This window comes from Curcuma longa, chromosome 11 (assembly GCF_044706935.1).
Source record: "Curcuma longa cultivar G26 ecotype Majalengka, Jawa Barat chromosome 11, ITB_CL_G26_1.1, whole genome shotgun sequence".
NCBI lineage: Eukaryota > Viridiplantae > Streptophyta > Magnoliopsida > Zingiberales > Zingiberaceae > Curcuma > Curcuma longa.
The window spans coordinates 16,096,072-16,110,264 of NC_133871.1; the positions used below are offsets into that span (position 1 = coordinate 16,096,072).

Sequence of the window (14,193 nt, forward strand, 5' to 3'; positions counted from 1 at the left end):
CTTTGTTGCCCATCATCCCACGAGGAACTTACATCTGTCAACTGTTCTCTAGCCTCCGAAAAGCAGTGGTTTTGGGCTCGTCATCCTCAAAGGCACCGTCGTGGTAAATGACAGCGGCGCCAGGTGGTTTCCTATTATAAGGGAGATGGCCAAAACAGAGTCGGTGGAGCGCGACGCCGGCCACCGTGTAACAGCGTACGTGCGCGCGCGCGCGAACAAGTTTACGCACTGGAGTAAAAGAGTGGAGTGGTAATTAATTGATCAATTATTGTTGGGGGTGGGGAGGACAACGGCAAAGTGAAAGGGGGAAATCTAGGCGTTGCATCGTCCAAGATTGACATTTGAGCTGCTAGTTCTGCAGTAAAAGTAAAAAAAAAAAAACAGAATTGTTGAATCGAGTGCTTGTTTTTGCATGCGGGAGTGGCAGATTCCCGTTGATCTAAAGCTGGGATTTAGCCTTCTCTCTTCCCGATGGACGTACCAGTGTCGCTAAAGTACTTTTACAAAAGTTAACAGAGAAATAGGAAGACGTAATCCCCTCTTTTCCTCCGGATCGCGACGCGTACAGATAAATGAATACGAGTGAGATAGATAGATAGGTCTTAGTTGGATGATTCTGCAGAGTAGCCAAAACCGTCACCAGTGACATTTGTTCTTGTGGGGGCGTTTTCTCAAACAGATGGAGGGCAAAGAGGGTGCGAGTGGGTCCTCGAACTGCAACTCTGCCTGCATTTCAAGTTCAAACAATGCGACTACAGCTAGATTTTGTGTGGATCTTGCTAAAAACCTTCTTCCCAATGGCTAAGTGCATCAAACACTTGCTCTATCTCCACATGCGTCTGCCTTGCTGCTCCACCTACATTATTGATTGTGCACAGACAAGGCTTTTATTTTATTAATTATTATTATATATCCAGTCTTGATTCCTCGACTAACATTTGCTATTCCAAGAATAAAACAAAAGATTCAACTGGTAAAAGCCACGAGGTGTGGAGAGATGCGCGCAGAAAGATGATAGGAAAATTAGCAAGTGTAGGACACCTTTCGCGTTTTGGATTCAGCACCACATAAGCTGCAATTCTGTTGTGGGTTTCTAAAAAGCTTACTTCTTTAAAGCTGAAACAAGATGCAGATGCATGGGATCCACTCGATTGATGCATGCAGCCAGCCACTTTAATTGAAAATCCCAAACGATCGATCGAGCACGCCTTTTGTATTCAAATGAGATTCTTTAATTAATTGATCGGCTGCACCAAAGTTTTGATCTTATCTGACTTTAAAATTCTACTGTTTATCAGTGGACTTGGAGTTTTATTTTATTGTTGACCTGATGATATGGATAAGGATTTTGAGGCTGTCGATCTAATCAAATTTATGTTTTATATATTTTTACTTGATATTCCATGTCAGACCGATTGACAACTTGTGATCTAAAACTCAATTGGCTCGTGTTTGGAGACAATTCTATTGTGCGGGTCCATTTCCATCTCGTAGTTGATTGAGTGAAGTGGAGTTTTTTATGTGATGTGCCCATTAAAGCAGACCTTTTAAAGTTCACATGTTTAAGATAATGTTATATCGAGTAATTATCTAATAATTATCGACGACACTGCTAGACAATCTAGTGAGTAATTAATTAAGATGACTTCAAATTTAAAAGATATTTATTTATTTTTTATTATATTATACTCTTTTAGATCGTTATTTTGTTGAAAGTTTTTTGAATAGAATCTACCGTTGTTTTATCTCAAAATTGGTCGGTGATCTATGGATTGATTGACTCCCACCCCTAGCTCTAGAGATGTCGATGGAGGTCTATGATGAATAGGTTTCATAATAAGGCCCAACTCTAAATGTCTTTTAGAAAACGCTAATGTATATGCAATCTAATTAATGTCATGTCAAGTTGTAATATATTTATTGGTAAATCATGCAAATTCTTGCCTAATTCTAGGATTGTTGAATAAATTTAATATTCAATTTGATAAGAGTTTATTTATATTTGTTTGATATATATAAAATCAATTAAATAAATAAATTTGAATAATTCGTTAAATAAAACAAATGAATTTAAAATTTATGTTTAGTTCGCTAATGTTTATGAATAACATTCATGAATAATATTTATGAATAATATTTATGAACACATTACATAAAAAATTCAAAATAAATAAATAAATTTATATTATCGAGCTCGATAACCAACTAAATAAGTTTAAAATATAAACATTTCAAACAATTAAATAAGTTCGAATTGAGAGTTTGATAATATTTAAATGAAGCAAGCTAATAAGTTTGAATCAAATTTAAGCTCATAAAAAATAAATCAAATCAAATCAAACTTGAACACTCATTTAAAAAATATGGTTTATTTTAGACCGAATTTGACTTGACTTTTTATTAAATAAGTTTGAACACCATAAAATTTATCTTGATATCAACTTATTTACAATCCTCCACAATAATGAATGAGACTAAAATTGTAATTTTCATATATCCGAATTGGATTGCAAAAATGGTTTCTCAAAATTAAAATCCTCGAAATTCTAATTTTTAGATTCGAGATGGATTAAACTTTAAGATTGTGTTTTTGACTAGCTTACTGATCTTTAAGGATCTAAATAATTAAGTCGCTTATACGATAGGCATGTCGGCGTACAGAAAATAATGCATCATATCATATCATGTCCTATGTCCCCTTGACTACGAATTGTTAAAGTCTACTTTATTCCTTTTTTTTTTAAAAAAAACAAGATTCCCTCTAATTTTATTAAAGTTTTCCTGATTAATTTAAAACGATTAAAGGTTGATTTAAGATAACTACTCGGTCGAAGTTGAACGTTTAAGAAAACGACATTTGTGATTGCCACTTCTTTTGTTTAATTACAGTCTGCACATCTAGTTAATTAAGTTAATGAATATAAACTTCATTTGTTTATTTAAATTAACCCAAATTAAATTAGGGAAATAAATTAACTTTATAATATTATCATTCTTTTTTCTCCTTCTTTTGCGCGCTCCATCGGTGATTGCCACTTCTTTTGCTTGTCATCGAAAGGAGGAGTCATGATGACTCTTTTAAAGTCGTTAGTCTCTTTAATTTGTTGTCGATAGACCATTGATTGTGAGATGTGGTTCCTTCAGAATCTCATCTCGATTAGGCAAAATGGCTTACAGAAGCGACCTAAGACGGAAAGAGAGTAATTAATTAACTAACTCAAGTGCGCTTTTAAAAGTTAATTAATAATAATTAGTATATTTATTTGTTTATTTTCAGGCACACTTTCTTAATTTCTGCGTTTACTCGATGGCTCGCAATGATACATCCTCGGCTCTGCTTGTCCGCCATCTAAAAAGAAGTAATTATGAAGAAGAGTTAACAAACTAGCATGCATTATCAGATCCACAAGTTTTCATGATGGAAAGGAAAGGAAAGGAAAGGAAAGGAAGCTTTACAATTGGATCCAAAGTTGCTGTATATCTCCCAGTACTCCTTCCTACTCATTTTTTTTTATTTTTTAATTTTGAAAAAAAGGTGCCAGGAAAATGTAACTGTCCAAAAATGAGGATCTCAAATGGTCAGAAATTTAATGAATGGAAATCAGACTATGCACGTGGAATTAAATTGGCACGACGGGATTCGATATTCCCGCGTGTTGCTGCGCGCTGATCAAAGCCATCGGAGCCGTACATTTGGTTCAGAGTCGTACAGGGGCAGACACGTGGGGAGGGACACTAACACAAGTTGATTGATCTTTTTTTTTTTTTTTTTTAAATATATATATATTCAATTTTTTTGAGATTTAAAAATGAAATTAATTGAATGAGACAAGGAGAATAGATAGGATGAAGTAACTTAAAATTCATCATCAAACCTCCATAATCATGTCCTTTCGAATCGAATGGAATCGAATCATCAACAAGCCTCAGCCGTGAGAAAAAGCCTAAAAACTGGCAGAATGAAAGAGGTACATGCCCGAAACCAATTGATAAATATTCGAACTATTCCATACCTTCCCTTCGCCTTATAAGCCACAACCGAGGGCAGCTACGCCGATGGGCCTCCATAAGTAAACGAAATGCAGGCCGGGAGGAACAGAGAAAGGACAAAAAAAAAAAAGATAGAAAATATAGGAGAAATATTTTCTTTTAGTCATGTCTTTTAAGAGAAGGAAATAAGAAAAAAATATAAATTAAAAAGATCTGAACTCTATTTAATTTTCTAACCGAATTGAATAAAAATAATATAAATAAAGAAAATAAAAAAGATATATATATATATATATTTTCAATTTTTTCCTCTGACTTTTATCTTTGTTAAATATAATAACAAAATGCAACTAAAAAAAAAAACTACTGCCTTATTTTTCATTCCCTCCTATATCCGTTATTCGTGTCACGCGTCGTGTCGCAGTGCGTGTGATGGCTCCGAAAAAGAAGCAGGGCGGTCCGAAGGGCGCCTCCAAGGCGAAATCGCACACCGCCGATGGGAAACCTGCTCCCAAGCTCCAAATCTCGTCTGAGAACGAGCGCCGCCTCCGTCGTCTGCTCCTAAACAATGAAAGGCCTTCAGCCTCGTCGGAGGTGCCGGCCGTCGCTGCTCCAGACGTTGCTTCGAAGTATCAGAAGGCGAAGAGGCTTCGAGCCGTCTATGATAAGCTCTCTCTCGAGGGTTTCTTCGCTGATCAAATTGAAAAGGCTCTCTCCGCCCTCGGAGTTCGATCCCTTTTCTCTTTCTATTCGTTATTTCGTTTAATTTTGTTTTGCTGTAGTTCCATCGCAATGTTAATGGCTCTTGAATTTGGGTTTGATTCTGAAGTGATTTAACTGGACATTGGATTACTCCGATTAGGTTAATCCAAATTTTGATGGGAAACTATTTAGAGGTGAGAGTACTACTTGGCTTTCTTAAACTTCAAGACTCAAGCGCTAGTTAAATTCGCTCGTCTGTTAGTGTCGTTCCTTGGAATCTTAGGTATAGAAAATTTCGATTGCTTCACAAGTTGCTCTTGGATGCACAAGTTAATTTAACGAGGCATTGAATTACTGCAATTGACTTTCTCCAAATCTTGATTGGAAACTATTTTCTAGGTTAGGGTACTACTTGGTTTTCTTAAACTTCAAGGCTCAAGCCCTAGTCAGATTTGAATCATCTGTTATATACTAGTGTCATTCTTTGGAATCTCAGGTATAGAAATTTCCAATTGCTTCGCAAGTTGTTCTCGGACGCACTAGTTACTTTAATGAGGCATTGGATTACTCCGATTGACTTTCTCCAAATCTTGATTGGGAACTATTTTTTAGGTTAGGGTACTACTTAGCTTTCTTAAACTTCAAGGCTCAAGCCCTAGTCAGATTCACGTCGTCTGCTATATGGTAGTGATGGTGTCGTTCTTTGCAATCTCTCGTGTAGAAATTTTCGATTGCTTCACAAGTTTCTCTTGCACGCACAAGTTAATTTAATGAAGCATTGGATTACTCCGATTGACTTTCTCCAAATCTTGATTGGAAACTATTTCTAGGTTAGGGTACTACTTGGCTTTCTTAAACTTCAAAGCTCAAGCCCCAGTCAGATTTGCATCATCTGTTATATGCCAGTGACGGTGTCATTCTTTGGAACTTATATATAGAAATTTTCGATTGCTTCACAAGTTGGTCTTGGACGCACAAATTAAGTTAACGATGCATTGCTCCGATTGACTTTCTCCAAATCTTGATCGGAAACTATTTTCTAGGTTAGGTACCACTTGGCTTCTTAAGCTTCAAGGCTCAAGCCCCCGTCAGATTTGCATCATCTGTTATATGCTAGTGACATTGTCATTCTTTGGAATCTTAGGTATAAAATTTTTTGCTTGGTTCACAAGTTGCTCTCGGACACACAAAGTAATTTATTGAGGCATTGAATTACTCTGATTGACTTTCTCCAAATCTTGATTGGAAACTATTTCTAGGTTAGGGTACTACTTGGCTTTCTTCAACTTCAAGGCTCAAGCCCTAGTCACATTTGAGTCATCTGCTATATGCTAGTGTCGTTCTTTGGAATCTCAGGTATAGCAATTTTTGATTGCTTCACAAGTTACTCTTGGACGCCAACTATGTGCATGGCGATGGAAAATCAACCTTCTTGGTTCTAAAATTGGTAAACCAATTTTTATCAAGACTTATTTTAGCAGTCTGCATGGTTCTTGTTCTGCCACTTCTATCCTGGTCCACTGCTTGGAGAGATTTGACCGCTTTCAGGGACATTTAATGCATCTGAATGAAACGGAACCTGAATTGGGAACTCATTTTGGTTTTTGGTTGGATAAATATGCCTGTGGACTTTGTCCCAAAAAAATCTACTGTAGTTATATGAGATATGAACAGGTGAAGGGGTTATTTTAGCAACATTAATTCAACCAGCTTTATTCAATATCTCAATTCTACAGGTCTATGTCGTTTCTGCAACTGCAGAGTTATTTGTCACAGTTGCTTATTTCAAGGACTTGCTAACAATCCATGATTATACCATGTGATGGAGAAGAAATCAAAATGTTGATAGTTTACAGTCAATCCACATCCTTTATGACGATTATTGATCCCCTTTATACAAGTAAATATGAAAATCTTTCACTCCATTGAGAATGAAATATTCTTTTATCCACTTGTCAGAAACAACTTTATAGAAAATATTACTTGAAGAAAAAAGTCCATTGTATTCAAGTTATCTATTCTCGGCATGAGGAAATGTTGCTCCACCTCTCCTTTAGTAGATTGGGCCTGAATTTACTTTCTGTGGTTTCTGGAATTAAGCTGTCTATCCACTCCATAGGTATATACATAAATTCTTCAGCACCATGTCAACATATGTAGGAAAGCAGGGGTTAACATTTGGATTTTCTTGAACCTTTGAGTTTAAACCAATATTGTTAAGAACAAGAAAAATTTATCTTGCTCTATCCATAGGGGCTGAGATACCATTTTCTGGCTGTAGGAAGGGGCGGTGTTTGAGAATGCTCTGGATTGGTTATGTTTTAATCTACCTGGACATGAGCTTCCAATAAAATTCTCCAGTGGTATTGATACATCTAATCTTGATGGTAAGCTTTTGTACATTATGCCTTTTAAAATTTTGACCAGAATGAATTCTATTAGATATTTAGCAATAAGATTCTGAGTTTCTTAATGAATAATTAGACAAGGTTAACTTATCGTTAATCTTCAAAATTTTGATGTACTGTCATTTCTTAATTATAGAGATCATAATGCCTAGGATATTTAATATTGCTCATTTTTAATGTAGCGACAGAAAGGTCAGTTAAAATCATATCTACTGCTCGGGAAGACTGGGTTCCTCAGCAACGTGAGATAGAACATGTACCTAAATCTTCTTTGGGAATTAAGGCAAAGCGAGATGAGTTGTCACTGGATATAGGAAAATCTTCACAGAAGGAATGGATACAACAGTACTTGGAACGAGAACAAGAGGTACTCGGGTTTGTCAATGCTCGACATAGCGCATTGACAAGTATTTGGCACAACGAGTCAATCATGCAATAATATACTGTTTTGAATCTTTGATGTTTAGAATTTTTCATGAATAACCTGAGATCAACTTAATTATCTATTTAATATATATGTGTAAATATACACTGCACATGCAGTCAAAGGTTGGTAGCGCAAGTCTCATAGCTTGTTATTTAGTTGGTTATCTAGTTTATTGTCATGTGAATTTCTGAATACAGGTTTAATGTTTGTTGGTTTGGAATTGATTAATAAGTTCTATAGTCAATATTATATTCATTGTAAATTGCTTTCTTAGATCTTCATGCCCGTTTGGGTTTCTTATAAAATGTATTAAGGTTTCACTGTGTGCACCCAGGCCTATGTAATGAACCTGTAGGGATTTCAATGGTTGAGTTATGCTAAACTCTCATTTCTGATGCTCATATATCCTATCATACAGTTTTTTCATTTCTTATATAATGAGAATATTGACATAATGATTTTGCCTCGCTGTTCACAAAAATTCTGTTTGTTTTCTTTGTATGATTTAAAAGGGAGTGCATACTAGTTGGTAGGTTAGTGCTGTTTTTAAATTTTCTCTTCTAAGGGGACCTAGTCAAACAAATTATTTAGATTTCACTAATTATACACTATTTTTTCCTATAGTTAAGCAATCTGTTTTCTTCTAAATTTATAACCTATGATTTCTTGTATCATGCATTGTTTGGTTGGAAATTCAGAGTGATATATTTCTTCAAACAGTTAAGTTTGTCTTTTGTCCAAATGTTTCTGATCCAAAATGGTTGAATATATCTATGCTTCAGACTAAAATTTACCAAAGTATATGTTTGTACATTAGAAAACTCCCCTGTTTAAAGCTTTATTATGCATATGACAGCTGATGCAAACAAGATCTCAGGAGGATGATCCAAACTTTCATGCTGCCTCTGTTCTTCAGCAATATCATCAAGCATGGTTGGGTGCAAGAGAAGCAAAGCAGAAGGGAGACAAAACTAGTCAAAAACATTTTGGCAATGTTATAAACAAACTTAAGCAAGAACTTTCTCGGCTAGGTTTTGTACCATATTCTTGTGTATCTGGTTGAAATTCTTTACCTCTGAAGTCTGATCTAATGTTACTGATTCTCAACAGGCTATTCTGATGAGGTTTTGATGGATCAATTACAAGATGGATCTACAACTAAATCTGTCGAGGAGATTACATGTGATTCTACATTTTCTGTACTCACTGAGTTAAATGTGCCAGATAATAATAGAGTTTTGGATCAGCCTGCTGAATTGGACACCAAACAAGAATTTGATTCAGATGGAGATGAGGTGTATATGTTGAAAGAGGTTGACTCTTCTACTAATCTCCAAGAAGACCATATAAATGAAGCCGAAAAGGATATAGAGGAGTTAGAACTTGATAACCTTTTTTCTGAAGATTCTACCTCCAGTGCTACATTATATCCAGAAATATTACAACAAAAGAAAAAAAATCTGTCAGAGTTTGCTTACAGACACAATCTTGGAAGCATTGATGACATCTGGATGAAGGTAAATTAGTTAGGTTATGTTTAGCATTCTAATTATTTTTTTTCCACATAAAATCATGCATCTTAAATTTCTCACCAAATCATTATCATTATCTTTGTTTGATTATGGTTGTGTGCATTCTGATTTTTTTATAGCCATCACTTTTATTGGAAAGTAAGTTACTGTTTTAATTCTTCATTTCATAGACTTGATTGCTCACCTCCTGAAGGATTAAACTGATAGCAAAGAGGAACAATTATTGCATTTATGCTTAAAGTTGCATCTAGCTCACGCTGGACTATATTTGAACAACTGAATGAATTTCAAGGTACTGCAAGATATGCAATTTGCTATTAGTTGACCATCAAGATGAACTTATTAATATGAAAAAGAGGCGGGCCACAATTTGACTCATGTTCTGGGCTCTACTACCACAATCACAATTTAAACAACTCAATGTGTACTTTATTGTGTTAAGATTTAAAAAACACGGAATATGATGCTCTCGTCTATCGTGCTTCACTGTCTGAAACATTCTCTTGTTCACAGGGAGATTCTAGAAAAATTCCAAAGGCTGTTCTACAAAAGCTTTGCCAGAAACTAGGCTGGGAACCACCCAAATATGCAAAATTATCTGGCAAAGAGGACAAATTCCAATATTCTGTGAGTATCTTACGTACAGCAAGAGGCCGGGGGAAGAGCCGGAAGGCTGGAGGCTTGATTTCTATCCAGTTTCCTGATAACGGGGAATCTTCAAAATCTGTTGAGGTGCAAATTTGAAATCTGGAGTGACAGTCTAATTGGCTTTTGTGCATCAATTCATATGTAATATCCTGAATTAGAAAGTTTGGCTTCATTCCCAAGCATCAATATTCTTTAATGTTTTGTTCTCTCTTTGCCGTGAGATCCATTAATACCACCTAATTATTCTTTTTCTTATGATTTATGTACTTTGACGTAAACACTTTGCATATCTGATGATTTCACACTGCATCATATGCCCTATTTTCAGAAACTTTTCTGAAATTCAATTTTTTTACTTGCAGGATGCACAAAATAAAGTAGCATCACTTGCACTTTGCCAACTTTTCCCTGATCTTCCGCTTTGCCATATGCTCATGGAGCCATACTCTTCGTTTATTTCCATTTGGCAAAATGGTACAATAAACATCTTGCATTTTTTCTATTTATGTTTATATTTTGTCATTCTTTACTTGTTTCAAACTAGTTTTGGATTTTTCTGTAGGCGAACTTCCAACCAATGTGGAAGATGATGAGGATGCCCGTCGAATAGGCTTTGTAGATTCATTGTTGAATTCATTGCCGATGACTCCAAGTGAGGCCAACAGACTGTCCAGCAGTGAAATGTTCACTGAAGGAAACATTCTACAGATGGTAACTGATTCTCCTAGTGCAGTTGCTGATGAAAAACTTTTTAATACAGGTACTGGTATCCAAGAAAGGGCCATCACATTGTGTTTGGTATCTTAACAGAGACAGTAAATTAATTGATTTTTTAAATCTTGTTCATCTATTTTATTCTTCTTCACATAATGTAATTTAATTCTAATGGACTACATTCTCTTTGTATTTTTTATCCTAGAACCATTGATTTTTTTTGGGCCTTTAGCTGCATTTCATTTTCTTTTAATTATTTTTATGTTAGTATTCATTTAGAAAAGACTCTTAACTAGTTTTAAATCTTCTTTCTAAAACTCATCAAGTAGTTACTAGAAGTCTCTTTGTTGTAGATGCAATTATAGGTGCTATAGAAACTAATGTTTTATTTTCAAGTTAGAATGACCTTGACCAATTTTCATAAGGGACAAATAGGATAGTGACATAGTAAACAATCAGAATATACAATGCCTTGATCTAATCCTTAAAATTTGAGGAGAAATCAATGAACATATTCCATATACTATTATTTATGAGGTGAATCTCAAGAAAATCAGTAGGTTACGTCACTCAACCCTTCCATATACTATTATTTTGGTTGTCTTTTTTATCCTAATCTCTTCTTACTTAATTGTTATGAAATCTAAAATTTGATTTTTGCAGTTCTGAAATTGTTGGGTCTGCACATACATGTTTATTTAAAAACAAATTTTCTGCCCAGTAGGATTTTACATATTTATTTTCATGACTATTTTGCATCTTCATGTTATCAAATATTACAATGTTGGTAAGCATCATCTATAAAATTCATTATGTGAAAAATAACAAAAGGATCAAAGTTGGAATTTTTTTTACTGCTGAAGAGAAGGGAACAATGATCCATACCTCATATTGGGTGGTTCAGATGGTTCACCCATGGATCACTCAAATATTTCGATGATCTGAGTGTAAACAATCTGTTAGCATACTGTTTGTACTGCTTTGGAAGGTACAACTTTATTAACCTGGACTGCAACTGCAGCAACACCAACAAGAAACCATTGACTTTGGATCATGAGGGGCAAAATTTTCCAGTTTCTAATTTCAAATTATTATTACCTTGTTGGTGTGAGGCTGGCTTGCTTAGATACGTAAAAATTCTGTTTAACTGACTATTATTGCTTTATTTATCTCTTTTTTCTTTTGCAGGAATCAGCGGTCCTGAACAGTTAGAAAGCATCTTTTTGAAAAAGGAACTTGAAAATAAAATGACACAGCCCAAGTATATGGTATACTCTTCTTCCTTCATTTTCTTTTAATTGTTATTCTATGAGTTATCTGTTATTTCTGTATAGGATCTTTGCTAATGCATCCCTCCAAGTTAGTAATTAACTCATCTTGGGTTTATGTTCTTTGCTCATAATTGCAAAGTCTTATATGATATCTGTTTTTTGTGCAAATTTTTTATTGCTATCCTACTTTCCATTTCTCACTTTTGGAAAAGAACTTTTAACTGTTATAGTGACAATACCAAAATACAAATTAGTAATGAGCCTCTCTTATTGGTTCTGATACATTTAAAATGATTAGCCACTTGGGTGGAGATGCTCTCTTCCTATTTGGACCACAAGATATCTCTGATCTAGGCATGTGGGGCTGGAGAAGCCACCTTCCGTTGCTCCCTCTCAGCATCTGCACCTGGCTTCGTAAACCAGGTAGTCATGGATCTGCTTCTAGTAAGGCATGCTTCATTTCTCCTCTCCTTTGATGCCCAGCTTGACCTCAAGTTGGGCATTTAGCCTGGTCCTTTCCCATTGCCTTTAACTCCGAGGTTGGCTCTAGTACCAATATGCTATGCCTCTCAATTCATGTAATGACTAACGACTTAGGCAAATTCACTATCTTCACATAAGCGCTTGAAGACCTCAACGACTTAATCATCTCGGACATAAGGACCCAGCATCAGCTCTCTATCCCATCATTCGAAAGGCAGAAGGCAAGGTTGTGGAGCCTGGCTGCATCAACCATTCAGGTGATCATGCTTTGCTTCTAGCAAGGTTTGTGACACTAATGTAGTGTACAACATTAACATCGAACACTGCATGTTCCATATCAGTAACAAACTTCTCATCATTCACGGTCCTCTAGTGGTCTATATTTATGGATCCCAACAATGTGATACTCATGGTGCCAATTTGTGTATTATCACTTGTTGATCAATGGTTAAATGTTACAGTTTTAACTTCATGTTTTGAATAGACCATATATTCCATCTTTTAATTTGGTTTATATCTTTTTCATGCAGAAAATGCTGGAAGCTAGATCTTCGTTACCTATTTCTAAGTTTAAAAGCAATATTCTACAGTTGCTAGTTGAGAATGATGTTATTGTTGTTTGTGGAGAAACAGGCTGTGGAAAAACAACACAGGTAGTTCATGAAATTTCTGTCTAATGATACAAAAATCATTATTCATCTTACCAGTATGAGTAGTAGGACAACGAATAATAAGCACACAAACGTTTTAATCAATTAATGTATATTAACCTTCACAATAATGCAACTTTTCTTTGGGTCAATTAGGAAAACTACTGACAAAAATATACCACCATAATTTTCTTAAAGAAATGCTCAGAGTTCCATCTCACTAAATATATTAAAATTGCAGGCAACACATTGTCTGTGGTTTTAGTACAAAGCATTTTTTTGTTCAAGTTTAGTGTATTATTGTTTGTCATAATTTTAGGATTGTTGTATTTGCAATAGCTGTTAGATGAACCATGCTTTATGATTGAGAGAAAAATGGCTAAGGTGATACAAATGATCATTATTCTATTCTTCAGATGGTAAGATTAATTGTATTGCTATAGCTATGTTGGCTGTAAGTATTAATACTATAGTTAGGACCTTATATAAAGATCTATGCGGGGATTCAATGTTTCATGTTGCTTATTCTAAAACCTTGCAACTTACAAGTTTTTGTTGAGGTTGTCTCTCCACTTAATTTCTTTGTTCTTTCAGTGTTCTTTTCTAGTATTATTGAACCATTGAAGTGATGGATTTTCTAGTTATCCAACCTTTGTAGGTTCCTCAATATATTTTAGATGACATGATTCAATCAGGACTGGGTGGATGCTGTAATATAGTGTGCACTCAACCCAGAAGATTAGCGGTAAGAACATTAATAATGTATTGTTGGTTGCACTAAATACATTTTCCTGAATTAGTAGCATCAATGCCTTACTATTATGCTTGTAATCATGACATCGAGGAAAAACAGGTCTTCATTGCCCCTTCAATTTCCTGACATAATGATGGCATAATCATTTTTATTTCCTATAATCTTAGTGACCTTTTTAGCATGTATTTTTCTTGCCACAAATCCATATATTTGAGCTTTTCCTTTCTTTTTTTATGTGCCAAAATGATGCTTAAAATGTTCCCTTATTTCTTGAATACCTAAATGACACAATCTTAAAATATCTAAGGTTAAAATTCTAGAATATAAGATACAAGAATAAATTAAAGATTCAAGAAGTTAATTAGAGTCAAGTCGAATGCCCCTCCAATTAGTTTCCAATTAATTAGATGATTAAGTCCACACAAACTCATCACCAAATTCCATTTTCATACAGTTTAATCATCAACCTTGTTCCACCAAATTTAGCATTTTTAGGCGACAAACACTAGGTAATGAAAACTAAAACACCTTAGTTTGACCAAAATAACATGAGAAACTAGCATTCTTCAATCAAGTGATGCAAGGAATATAGAAGTCAACAATGAAATTTAGCT

The 14,193-nt window shown here is 34.9% G+C and overlaps 1 protein-coding gene across 2 annotated transcripts in view; it reads left to right on the top strand.

Moving 5' to 3' along the window:
* Positions 1 to 4,422: 4,422 nt before the first annotated feature.
* LOC141840454 (DExH-box ATP-dependent RNA helicase DExH7, chloroplastic) overlaps positions 4,423 to 14,193 on the top strand; it is a 32,586-nt gene continuing 22,815 nt past the window's right edge. For both annotated transcript variants that reach the window (XM_074728442.1, XM_074728443.1), the window contains exons 1-11: positions 4,423 to 4,716; positions 6,974 to 7,079; positions 7,283 to 7,467; positions 8,384 to 8,558; positions 8,638 to 9,044; positions 9,573 to 9,791; positions 10,070 to 10,181; positions 10,270 to 10,467; positions 11,610 to 11,689; positions 12,706 to 12,828; positions 13,484 to 13,570. In XM_074728442.1, coding sequence (XP_074584543.1) covers positions 4,423 to 4,716; positions 6,974 to 7,079; positions 7,283 to 7,467; positions 8,384 to 8,558; positions 8,638 to 9,044; positions 9,573 to 9,791; positions 10,070 to 10,181; positions 10,270 to 10,467; positions 11,610 to 11,689; positions 12,706 to 12,828; positions 13,484 to 13,570 — 1,986 coding nt within the window. The remainder of the gene's footprint in view (positions 4,717 to 6,973; positions 7,080 to 7,282; positions 7,468 to 8,383; positions 8,559 to 8,637; positions 9,045 to 9,572; positions 9,792 to 10,069; positions 10,182 to 10,269; positions 10,468 to 11,609; positions 11,690 to 12,705; positions 12,829 to 13,483; positions 13,571 to 14,193) is intronic.